Source organism: Anas platyrhynchos, chromosome 8 (assembly GCF_047663525.1).
Source record: "Anas platyrhynchos isolate ZD024472 breed Pekin duck chromosome 8, IASCAAS_PekinDuck_T2T, whole genome shotgun sequence".
NCBI lineage: Eukaryota > Metazoa > Chordata > Aves > Anseriformes > Anatidae > Anas > Anas platyrhynchos.
In genome coordinates, this window is record NC_092594.1 from 25,845,215 (window position 1) to 25,858,104 (window position 12,890).

At 35.7% G+C, this 12,890-nt stretch overlaps 1 protein-coding gene across 22 annotated transcripts in view; it reads right to left on the reverse strand.

Annotated features, from left to right (window-relative positions):
* Positions 1 to 12,890, reverse strand: part of ADGRL2 (adhesion G protein-coupled receptor L2) — a 391,077-nt gene that overhangs the window by 9,085 nt on the left and 369,102 nt on the right. For 8 of the 22 annotated variants that reach the window (XM_072041980.1, XM_072041981.1, XM_072041984.1 and 5 more), the window contains 6 exons: positions 7,833 to 7,924; positions 6,934 to 6,978; positions 6,619 to 6,645; positions 5,791 to 5,959; positions 2,027 to 2,155; positions 1,509 to 1,605 (listed from right to left, as the gene is read on the reverse strand). In XM_072041980.1, the coding sequence (XP_071898081.1) occupies positions 1,509 to 1,605; positions 2,027 to 2,155; positions 5,791 to 5,959; positions 6,619 to 6,645; positions 6,934 to 6,978; positions 7,833 to 7,924 (559 nt within the window). The remainder of the gene's footprint in view (positions 1 to 1,508; positions 1,606 to 2,026; positions 2,156 to 5,790; positions 5,960 to 6,618; positions 6,646 to 6,933; positions 6,979 to 7,832; positions 7,925 to 12,890) is intronic. The other 14 variants (XM_027463168.3, XM_027463164.3, XM_027463167.3 and 11 more) reach the window with 3 other exon arrangements.

Below are 12,890 nucleotides of genomic sequence, written 5' to 3' on the forward strand. Positions count from 1 at the left end.
ACTTACTACTAGAAATACTAGCTCAAATACGTTTTGACTTTTTTTTTGTGTAATATGTTTTATCTTGGTTTGAATTATTACCTGTCATTTATAGTAAGAGAACTTTGTTATTCAATTCAAATAGTTTGCCACCTTTAAAACCTTGAATTTTATGAAATGATACTTGCCAATAATTACTAAGCTACCCTTACATGTATACTAAGATAGTAAAATTATTACAATTGAATCATGACAGTATCATTTTTTTCTAGTCATGACAGAGCATCTCAGGTGACTTGAGACTGGAGTTCCAAAGCAGGGAGAAAATTCCAAGATCTGTGCTCAACTCTGAATTACCTGAGTTGCAGCAGGAAATCCCAGACTTTTATCTGGGATTCTGGCATATATATGGGGTTTTAATAAATGAAAAAAAAAAAAAATCTACTTAGGAAAAATTAGTTAATTTTGGTTTTACCAGAGGATAATAATAATTCAGGAGAGGGGAGCAGCGAGACACACAAGTCTCATCCATCTTTATACACCAAACAGCAGAAGTAGGATTATGCTTTTTGAAATTTTCTCTTTTGCAAAGTACCACATTTTCTACTTCCAAAATAAATATGAGTTAAGTACAGGTCCCAGCCACTGAATCTTAAAAAAAGCACAAGGTAGGAAAATTTGCCAGCCATGGTTCATGGGAGCTTTACAGCAGCCCTGACAGTAGTGAATTTTCTATTTGAAACTTTCTGAGTTGAGCAGGAACCGGTGAGAACTATGTGTTCTTCTCTTAAGAATGTGAGTGGAAGAATAAACTGTGAGCTTAGCTTCCACAAAGCAGCCTTTCCCTCCATTACTTAGCTTAAAATGTTTATTCAAAAAAAAACAAAAAACAAAACAAAACAAAAAAAAAAAAACAAGGAGAAGGGAGAAAGGAAGGGACATTCTGTCTTGGTTAATACCCTTGTAACTGGATATGATAATGAAGTTACAGATTTCAAAATCTATTTGAGATAAGAAATTTGAAGTTCTGGCTTCTCTGTGCCTGATTCTGGATTCTATCCCATGTGACAGGTACGATGCTCTTTGAAATAAAAAAGATAAATGCTTTACAGACATCTTTTGCATAGAAATGATATCAATTGGATTTCACTGGGAAAATTTCTGCACCTAAAAATCATAGTCAAATATGCATTAAAATGTTACTGCACTCATATTTCTGTTTCAGATTTAACCTATAAAGGTTAGGAAGGATTTAAAATTATGATCTTGCTTTTAAGTTAAATTATTGATGAAACTTATTTAAATACACTCCCACAAATGGAGGAATTCAACTTATATAGTGGGGGCCAGCTGAGGGAAAATGGTTTTAAAATGTGCTGGTGCATGACTTTAAAACTCTGCTTTTAGAGAACATTTGTTCCAGATTATTTTTCAACACATTCTTTTAAATTCTTCTGTGTTAAATTAAATGACATAAAATCTGTATAAAATTTAAGTCTTCTAGAACTGAAATGTTCCCAGTGACTGACCTTGATTAAGCGTTGAAGTGCTGTTGATGTCACCTGAGATAAAAGAAGATTCAGATTGTTTTCTCACAGTGTCATTCCACATCCTCCTTATACGACTCTGTTAACATAAAGCAATGAGACAGAAGCATGGTAAGTCACAGAAAGATTTTTTCTGACCTATGTGCTATTATGTAGAGTATTTGTATTTCTTTTGGTCTAAAGTAAGCCATTCTTCTAGCACAGCGCGAAATTCCATCTTTTGTTATTAAAAGTCTAGTTTATTAAATTTCATTTAGATGAAACATGATGGTATAAGCTTTCCACTAAACCAGCCCCTAATTACAATAAAAAATAAGGTGTTTGCTTTAGTCCAAACCAAAAGGAAGTCTTTATAAATAAATAAATTCAAGTATATAAGTGTGTATTTGCCATCTAAATGATAATAATGAAAAGACAATTAGTACTTCTGATTGCAACACATCTCAGTAGGCTTTTTATAAATAAGTTTAATTAAAAATTGCTGTCAAAATCCTTGTTACCTGAGTGCCGGAGGAATATCGAGCACTAGTTCTTGTCGTTGATGCCTTCACTGAACTGTGAGGACTCTCAGTTGGTAGTCCACCACAGCAGTAGGAATGTCGGAAGCATTTCCCATATTCCTTACGTACCTAAGAGGACATAAAACACTTAGCGCAAAAAATAGGGTCAAATATCTCCACTGGCAAAAAGACATGAATCTTGCATTGAAAATACTCAACTGTTTTTCAAGCAAATGGATAATTCTTGTCTATTGAAATGCTGGCCATTAACAAAATCAGATATTCTACCTTACTCAATGGCAGTCAGCCAGGTTTTTTGAACAGATTATTTCCAAAGTACACATGTACTTCATTCAGATGTGTTTGAATAATAGCTACTGAGTTATTATGGGATTATTTTTGTCTTCAAATTGTAGATTAGTATAGTTAAGTTTACCTGAACTGAATGTTGGATGAAAACAGTCCTTTTTGTATTAGCTTTTAGTACATAAACCATAGAAAGCTCATCTTCCCATCCTATCATGCAAGAAGGGCTGAAGTATCTTTGTGTTTCTTGACATTACCCATTTAAGTTATCCTTTCCATTAAAGGGTGCTGAGGTGATTGGCCTCTAAATTGCAAGGACTACATAAAAAAGTTTTCATATAAAGTTAGGTTGGGTAACTCAAACAGTTACTAGTTCATTGGTCACACCTGCTTCAGGTTTATGCAAGGCTCACAACCACCACCGCCCCTTCCCAGCACAGAGCCATCTGCAGTTGTGGGGGCACCAGCAGGGGCTCTGACCCAGAATTTGAAACACAAACGCTGAGAAATGAAGCATATTTTGCTTTTAGGACAAAAAAATAAAATCTTTGTCTTTGCTGACCCCAGAAGTCTGAACACACTTGATGAGTGTGTTCAAACAAAACTTTTCTCTGATAGAGTAAGAGAACTGGTGGTATTCTTTGTTTCTTTGATTGTTTTTTTTTTGTATTTGACCTGCGTTTATTCACCTTCTCTTTCCCATGAACTACTGGAAACTTTCGTTTTGTAATTTATATATATTAACATTGTGATAGAAGTAATCAGGATACACACATCTTGGCAACATGACAGCATCAGTGAAAGAAAACATTGGATAAAACTTGTAAAGATATCTAAGTCTAAATTCATAAATCTTACACCAGATACTTAGTAATCCAAGAGTTTCACCTATATTAATGAGACTCCTAAGTTTCTCTGAGAATTGAGGTTTCAGCTAATCTGTGAATTCTGCTTGGCCTACAAAATATATGGGACAGAAATAAAACTATGTGTATGTAAAACCAAAAAAGAGGAAAATGCAAAAAAATCATAGTGTAGATTTGTGTATGCCATGTGTTCTTTTCAGTATTTCAAGAATTTTAATGATGGAATACATAACGTGATGTTTCTACAAACTACAACAAGGTTGAGCAAACTGAACGGTTAGTGCTTTAATTTCAATCTAGGGATAACAACTCAACTTTCTTAAGTATATTTTACATATTTTAAATGAACCCCCACCTACAACAGCACAAAACACACATTTACAAAAATGAAAACAGAAATGCGTGGACACAGAATTATAATCTTTAACTTTGTATTCTGAAAAATATAAGTTTATATATATCATCACTAGAGGGTATAACACCTAAGAAAATGCATTCCTGAACATTAATGTATATTAAATGCTTCAAAACACTACATAGTAGAGACAATAGCAATCAAAACTATATTTTCACCCAAATACCCCCCTCCAGGGCTGTTTTTGCCTAATGCCTATATTGCTGTGAATGTACATTATCTGTCAGTACTGTGCATTCCTCTGTCATTATTTCTAAATTATAGCTTGTTGGAAACTGATGGAAGCAACAGCACTATCATCCTGTCAGAACTGGAAACATAATAGTTTTCATTTTCACAATTCTATTTCTCCGTTCAATTTAGTGACCAACTAGTAATAAAAGAATAAAAAGACTACATTAGCTATGCAGACAGAGGATAGGATAATATCCAGTCAAAGGCATCAAAACTTAAAAATTTTAAATGGCAGCTTTAACATTCTTTCAGGTATAAATCTTATTGCTCCAAGTTATGCTTTTTCATACTTGACTGGTATTTTAATATTGCTTTTTGCTGACTCCACTTAATATAAAAACAATGCCCAGCTGTAAAAAGAAATATAAAATGAATCTATTTTTGATTTTCAAGTCCAATACAAGTGGTAAAAAGGGCAACATTATATGAAACCCTAATCTAGAAATTATTTGCATTTTGAAAATGTGTGCCTTTTCTTCCCTCTCTTCTTAATCTCCTCTCTAAGTGTGATTTTGTTCTGTCAAAACGAGAGCAGTGCCATGTTCATCTGGATAAAATTCTTTCTGTCTCACAGATCTTTCCCTAAAACATGTCTGAAAGCCATTATTTACACTAAATCTAGACACACTGATACTCTTAGAGCTGGTATAGTTTAGAACACGCAAGAATGTGATTTTGCCCTTACACAGCAATGCTTTATGCAATGATCTCAAACCACTTTATAAATATCAGTTAATTATGTCTCTGGTGAGCTAATTATAATGGGAGTTAATAACTGCTAGGTCTCCTGCCTAAAACTAGTAAAAATGTTTAGAACCTAAATATTGCAAGTTGGGTATTTCCAGATGAAGGATTTATTGCATTTTGTCCTATGCTATGTGGTTTGTGATTTTTTTGACATTTACCCTTCCCCTCTCCTCTCATTATTTTCATTTGCCATGCCTTCTATGAGCAGTTTCCTTTTATCCTTTACTGAAGCATCTCTAAGGCATCCATAGATACATTCTCCATTCTCAGTCTGGGGAAGAGAAGGGGAGCAGAAAACCCCAAGAGAATCCCTCCTTGCTGCACCCTTCACTTCCTTCTCTCCTGTCCGTTCCTCTCTCCCCTGTAAGTTTTCTGTCTCCACAGCAGATATGCTCTGTATGGACCTCACTGTTCCCAATGGGAAAAAGAGAGCAGAACTAATTTAGCATACCCCTTCATCAGAGAAGGAGCTTGCCAAGAACTTCCAGTTTTTCCAGTTAAGAACACTTAGCTGTTGGATTGCTGGGGGAAGCAAACACTTGAAAAGAAGTAGTCATGCTGGCGTATTTAGAAAATTGTCCCCGTTAGCAGTTGTCTACTGTTAATGACTACTATTTTTCTTAGGTGTGTTGAAGTTCACAATGAAATTAATTTTTAGATCTCTCTTAATTTTGTAATGAACAAGCACTCATAGCATAATCCCTGCCTATCACCCGTAGCTTTATGTGGCAGCTTAATGGGATCTCAAGAGAGGTCTTCTGCCTTGATCTGAGAGAGTGTTTCCAGGCTAAAATGGGCTCATATCGTAAATGATTCTTTGTTTTCAGTGCTGCAGGCAGGATTTGTTTCATGAACACATAAAGGACTTTTGGCTATAAATTCAAAATCATACATACCACATTACCAACGTTAAACATTTTCTATAATAATTTTGTTCCCAAAACCTCAAGACTTTTCAAGCCTGGGTTGGAAATGCTGCAGCCATTTTTAATCCAATCTAGGCCACAGAGCAGCTAAATGACTCTCAGAAGCACAAAGAGCAAGACTTGGTTTTGAATCCTAGTACTTTCCCCTAACTACTTCAAAATACTCCTCTTTCTTTTTGAAACCTTATATATTTTTCTCTATTTTTAAAGAAAAATATGTGGTATTAATTAGGAGTTAGGTAGCACGCATTCATGTTTTCAGTAACTTACTTTCTTCTGAAGGGCACAGTGAAAGATGAAAATAAACATTCCTTGGAAAGCATTAAATACTGTGAAGAGATAAGTCATCACAACTGTCCCCTCGTTGATAAACAGCAGGCCAAATGACCACGTTAGGCCAAGAAGACACAGAAGAGCAAATGCACCCAGGACCCAGGATCTGTAAAAGAAAATTAGTTTTACTATCATTACTTATAAGATTGCATGTTGCCAAATCCAATATTAACATTTCAGTTCCTGCAGTTGATTTTTACTAGGTTCATATTCAAATGTAAAAATTCCTTGGGTTTAACCTTTCATCTATTAAAGACAGAACAATTCCATTTGGTACTTTTAGTCTCCAGTGGAAACAGCAAGAGTAGATATGACCTTTTTCTTTTTCAAGAACTGCATAGGATATCAAAAATATTTTGAAATGCAGAAGTATAGTGCAAACCCCAGCTATGCCATTGCCTTATCTGCTTTTACAAAAGAGATTGATAAATCTGGCTTAGCCTCTAATCACACCATAGATTTTAAACAGTGGTGCTGCCATATGACGCCAAATAATGTAACACAAAGGTTAAACAGCAGATTAAAAGCCTAGAGCCCAAATCTTTAATGCTCTGATAAACTCGGCTAAACTGAAGCTAGATGATCTAACTTCCGCATGAAGAAACCCTGCTGAAATGTGGCAAAAATATGGATATTGCTTTATAGAATAGTCTAAAAAAGATTCCATCATGAATAGGTTAAGGAAAAGGAACTGTAGAGAACGGCACAGAATGGAAGGGAAAGGGAATTTAGTCAGTGAATTCCACATCTAACTAATGATCTTACTTGATAAATGGCTTATTATCTTCATAGCTAGAAAGCATTATAAGCAGAAAAGAGAAACAAAATTATTAGACAGAATTGAAACAGAAAATAATAAGAGCATTTTTAAATGTCTATAAAAATTAGTCAAAATTAGGAAGTTCAAAATGCAGAGGCAAGCAATTTAAAATTATAAAGGCATATAATAGTTAAAAAATCTTTAGCAAATCAGGTATCTCAAAATTAGTTAATTAAAATTAAGGGCAATCCACAATATTGACTGAGTTTGTAAAGTTAAAAGTCATGCCAGAAATTTGTTAATGGAGGGTTCTGTCTTACCCAGGTAAGTCCGTATTATAGTAGCCATCACAAACACGGTAATTACTGGTGTGGATGAGAAGACAGAAAGAGGAAAAGGAAGAAAAGAGAGAGATGCTAAAGATTAGCTCTCTCTCTCATCATGCAACATGCAATGAAGCTGATACTGACCTATCCGTAACATCTAGTTCACAATGTTAGCCTTACTGTAAATTTCCCTTTGCCATTTTCAACATTCAAAGCAAATCTCTAAGACTCTTTTGCATCCAACCCTTAGTGTTATAAAGTTGCACCATCCCTTTAGTGTTGATAACAAAAACCTTTGGTACAACATAAAGCTATACAGGATACACTAAAAGACTATCTAAAGAATCAAGAGCTGACAAAGCCTTGCTAATTATATAACACATATTACTCTGAAAAAGGGATACTACAGTACAGCACCAAGATAAAGTAAACAGTTGTTAAATTAGCATGAAAACAGCAGATAATCTTCAAGTTAACAATAATAATAGAGTCAATTCTCTTGGGAGAACAGGATTACGAGAAGAAACTGCTCAGAATCCCTAAATCAAAAAGTCATTTAACAAAACAAACTTAATATAATCATATCAGTCATGCAAACAGGGACATCATTTTTGAAGTGCATTTTAAATGCAAATGAAATTATTACAGTTCTGTGGCATTTCCGTGAAACAGCTTCTTGGCACTAGTTCCAGGCTGAAATTATCTAATTTTGACCAGTGTTTGTGAGATTAGAGCAACAATGTGACGAAAGCAGGATTGGTTCTGTTTGCTTCTAATTGACATCTGCAGTTGCTGGGAGACAATGGCATGTGCTCCTAATGGAGAGTAGCTTTCAATCAGTTCAGCAATCAGAAAATAATCATAGTTCTCATACTTGAACACAAAGCACTTACTTAATGTTTTCCAACCTGCTAGAGTCTGGTTTCAAAGTGTTTGAGTGCTTCACCATTTTGCACAATGTGATCACCAGGAAGATAAGATTCAGCTGTCAAAACAGATAAGAATGAAATTAAACTACTTCAAGTAATAGGTTGAATAATAAGAATGTTAAAACCTAAGCAAAACCCCATTGTTTATTTTCAAATATGTAGAGAAACTGGGTAACTTTATCAGACAGTCTATAAAAGGTGATTGCAAATACAGACGTGGGGCAAAAATGTTTTAAGTCATTGTTTCAGTTGATTTTGCCAAACTGACCCCAGCATCATGAACCAGCCTCATTCAGCTCATGTCCGATACTAGTCAGTGTCTGTCTAGCTCTGTCTCACTCCCTGTTCACCTCTGCCTTTTAATTCTGGCCCTGTTCTCCATCTCACTGACTTCCTCCGAAGACTACAGTTACCCTTTACTGTGCTGTACTAGTCACCTTTTCACCATCCCATTCTGCTCCAGGAAGGTTTTTCATCTTTGCTGGCTTCTCCCTTTCTTTCTTTTTTTTTTTTTTTGTTATATAATTTTACTCTCACAAATCCCACTCGGGTCTTGAAAACAGCTAAAATATAATTAAAGAAAGAGAAAAAGAAAGAGGAAAAAAAAAAAAAGAAATGTAAAAATGTAGCAAATGCATCAAACTTAACAGTGCCAGAGACACATCCTGTGTGCGCACCCTCCTACTGCCCTCTTTCCTTCTGTAGTCTGGATTTTGTTGAAGTGCAACTGCATGCCACTTGAAGGAAAGGACTATCCTGTCTTATTCTTGTTGTGTCATTCATATAGGGAAGATAGTGAACATAATTTTTATAGCTCCTATTGTAAAATGGCATCACAGGTATCAAAGGCACTAGGTGCCTTTCTGCTATCAATTTCAGAGCAAGTGAAGAACATAGGTAAGCCAAAGCAAAGGATGCCTGCACAATATGAATTGAAAAGTTGTATACAGTTAATTTGAATAATTAGTACGTACTATCCTATATCACGCACACAATTCAAATAAAATCACGTTTGAGAACAGTAAGAGTTATGCCCCTTCATTAATTAAAAAAACACATCCCTATCTATTAGTACAACAGTCCACTAGAAATAACTAAACCAATTCACTAACGGAAGATGGAAGAATATGCTTGGATATCCTTATAACATACATACAAAAAAAAGACTATAACTCCATTCTTACAAACTTCCCTATACATCTTCAAATGGTCAATGATGGGAATCATCAAACCCAGTCCCCTATTTTGGGTAGTCTTTGATTTGAGAAAGCATCAAACTCCTCACAGTATCTGTAATACTGGAGATAACATTTCATACCAGAAGTCTTCCTACAGCTGTGCCACAATGGTCAGAAATGTAACTGCATTCCTAGTAAACAGAAGATCTTAACAGTATTTACTGTTTATACTTAGGAGTATTTTGAAGACTCTGATCACAGTTTGTTTAACAAAAACATATATTACAGAAATAATTCCCAATGCTATGGGCAACCAAATTATCGCTATTGCTGTACTCTCAAAATCAGGATGGACGCTGTGTGCCAGTTCAGAACAGTATTTACAGCACAGGTACTTGCCTAAGAAGCTAACCTGGAGTATCCTGAATATAGGATATAGCAGCAACATCATTCTTGGATCAAAAACTCATAGGCATGGCCTAACCCGTAAATGGCTGCCTAATGCAATGAGAGGTTTATATCCTCTGATTCTGTGTAGGAGTGAAGTGACATATCAAAAAAAAAGCTTGTATTTAGATACTAAGGTTCCTCCAGTTACATACACGCCGGAATGGCCCTACCCTAGAGCCTAAACCAAGCTCCAGCACATTAAAAGGTTTTTATGTAGCTTCTCAGCTCTGTCTATCTCTATGTCCTTGCTGGACTAGAAAATAACTTTACATAACAGTTGCTTACTATACATTTTAATTATAACTGAGTAAACAGAGCACCAAAAACATCTGACAGAAAATAAGACTGCTGTATCACAGTAGCTGAAGAAGCCCTCCTATGGAAAAAAAAATTACTTTGAAGACAAAGTAACTATGACAACAGGGCATATGATACTTGTTTCTCCATCACTGTGAAATATTGCTTGGTTTTCAGTTTCAGCAGTCAAAGACCATGGTTTGCCACTTGTTCAGATACACTAGCACCCCTTTGCACATTGTGTCGTTACCGATAGCCTATCCTGCCTGCTTACAAAAACCGTAACCAAACCTTTCTATAAATGCAGTCACTTTTGGCTCCCCCTCACTGCTCTTCATCTAGAAATTGATTGTTTTGGAGGAACTCATGAGTTAAAGATTTTTGGGCATTCTGCCATTTTATGACACCAGACACTAAGAAGTGAGAGAAGGGAATTTGTCAGAGAATAATAACTTGTAGAAAGAGCAGCTACATCACTTTTCTTGGTGCGAAATACATGGGGGAAGAAGTTTGTACAAGAAGGAAACAAACTTATTGCTTTCACGTTCATTTGTACTAATTTTGTATATGGAAAGCTTTTTTGGCCCTGAGCAAACTGGTCTGTTCAGACTGTTTTGAGCAGGATGCTGGACCACAGATCACAGGAAGTCCCTTCCAACCTGAATTATATCATGACTGATGATTGAACTGTTAGTAATCTAAGCAAATAAATTCATGGATACTTCTCCAGCTTGGCAGATGGGCCTCAGTAAGCCACCTTTCTTTAAGAACGTTCACCACAGTCATGAAGTAACTCTGGCATCACATAAAGGCCCACATGAACAGCAAGGAGGACTTTCAAAAGCAAATTTGGGCCTATAACATTCATCAAACTTCTTATAACGCAATGGGCTACTGATGGGTAGGCCTCATCCTGACAATTGGGTTGCATTCATCCCAGATGAACCAAAATATGTACCTCAACAATACCGCCCTCCTTCAACAGCAATAAAAAAATATAAACACCTTGTATACACACACACACTGACAGTGAACACATCTCTGTGTATGCAGCCATGGAGAATTGCAACCTTTGTAGTCTGTAAAATCTCTTTCTTGTTCACACTGCACTTCTGAAAATCAGACAATCCCTCCCTATGAGTCTGAAAATAACAATTTAAAAGTCTGGTCAGGAATCAGGATAGGATTTGAGAATTCTGCTGTAATTCTGCAGAGACAGAACACAGGGCTACAGTAGGTGGAGCTATCATGTCTGATCACCTTAAAACACTGGCAAAATATTTTACAATAGTATTTCATGGATGTTTATGTTATTTTTTTGCTATAATTTCTGAAATATATAGCCGCTATGAGAAACAGGATACTGGATTACATAGACAACTAGTTTAATCTTTACACTGATTTTGGAAATGTATGTAAAGTACAAAAAAAAAGTAGAATACCTTTTAAAGTACCCATTCCTTTCTGTCTCTTAATTTGACTAATATAATTGGATAGAATTGCGCAAAATAAAGACAAATGAATACATATTAAATAAAGTTAAAATATCACTACTTTAAAATATTAACATTGCATAATTTTTATGGTAATAATCAAATGGATCTCCTTGGAAGATCATATTTATTTCAGATCCAACACAAACAATGGCAGTTCTGGTTTGGAAATCAGAAGGTACTCGATATGATAGATTATACAGGTGGGGATTTTGTCTTTTTCTCACCCGAAACCCATATAATTTTAAGAGACTGAATGTCTCAAAGTCAAATTACCTTTTTAAAAAAGTGGATGTAATAACCTGAACAGAAGACTAATGGATTGGAATTAGTCACAGGTACAATGAATTAGTGGCCAAAGAAAGCTAGATTTTGCAAAAATTATGATAATTTTTTCCTTGTGAGCAGCAGATAAATACCATTTATCAAGTGTCTGCTGTAAAATATATATATTATTTATATGCATAAGCTTGCAAATACAGGCTGCTTTTAAATGTGGAGGTAGATATGTGTGCAACCATATCTATACATATAGACTTTGGTGAACTTCTCAGTCAGAGTGAAGAAGAGAAATGCTCTTTCCAATGTTAACAGAACAAGACATCCTATGAATTTTTGCTTAAGTAGCCTTTGGTAGCCTAATCAATTGGCTCCATCTGAGAGGAGCAAACTCTAGTTGTTTTAGCTGAATTAAAGTCAAATCAACTTCATCCATTTCTTGAATATGAATGAAGACGGATCTACATAGAAGTCAAAATACTCAGGCTTTTCTCACCACAGATTACAGGAGTGCACTGTTTGTTTTATAGCCATCAACCAGCTCAATTGAATCACGTCCGCCTGAGCTTAGCAGCTTAAAATTCATTCCACACAGCCTGCAGTGCTGACATGGATATGATAAGACAGAAGAACAGAAACACCACTCTGAAGTAACCTAGCTGAACTGCACATGTTCTGACCCTTTTTGAACTCCCCGGAGCTTTTGTTACCTGGCAAATGCAGCTCTAAAACTGTTCTTGTATCTCCAGATCTTTGCTCTTAGCCATGCAGAAGCCTATTTCTCTCTGGGACTGGCAGTGAGAGAGGTGCTCTCTGAAGAAGGCTTCTAAATGAGTGTGCAAGCTGAACTCTTACTGAACTGAATTAATTATTAAAGATGCAGATGGAGCTGTCCAAATGATAAGAACAGCTCCTGACGTGTCATGATCCAAGCTTTCATTAAACCATTTCAGGCATACTAATGGTTTCCCACCGCTCATTACTTACATGCTCTTTTTCCATAGATATAATAACCCTGGTGCCCAAAGGCATGGCAGGCTATGGAAATAGCAAAGTTGGAAGTTCCTCAGAAGATGTACTGAGGAACTTCATACTTCCCCTCCCTTACTTCCCCATCCTTTTGCACAGACACGTATACAAATACAAGTGCAACAGCTTATAAGCTCAGAGAAAATGTTGTGAATTAAAGTAGTAATCAACATTGTAAAGAAATTGTTTTAACATGTTAAAAAAGCTTACCAAAGTGAATTTCTTACACACTACTAAGGATGCTACTTTGCAAATATGGCTCTTCTTTTGTTACACTGCTCACAATGTACTATTTT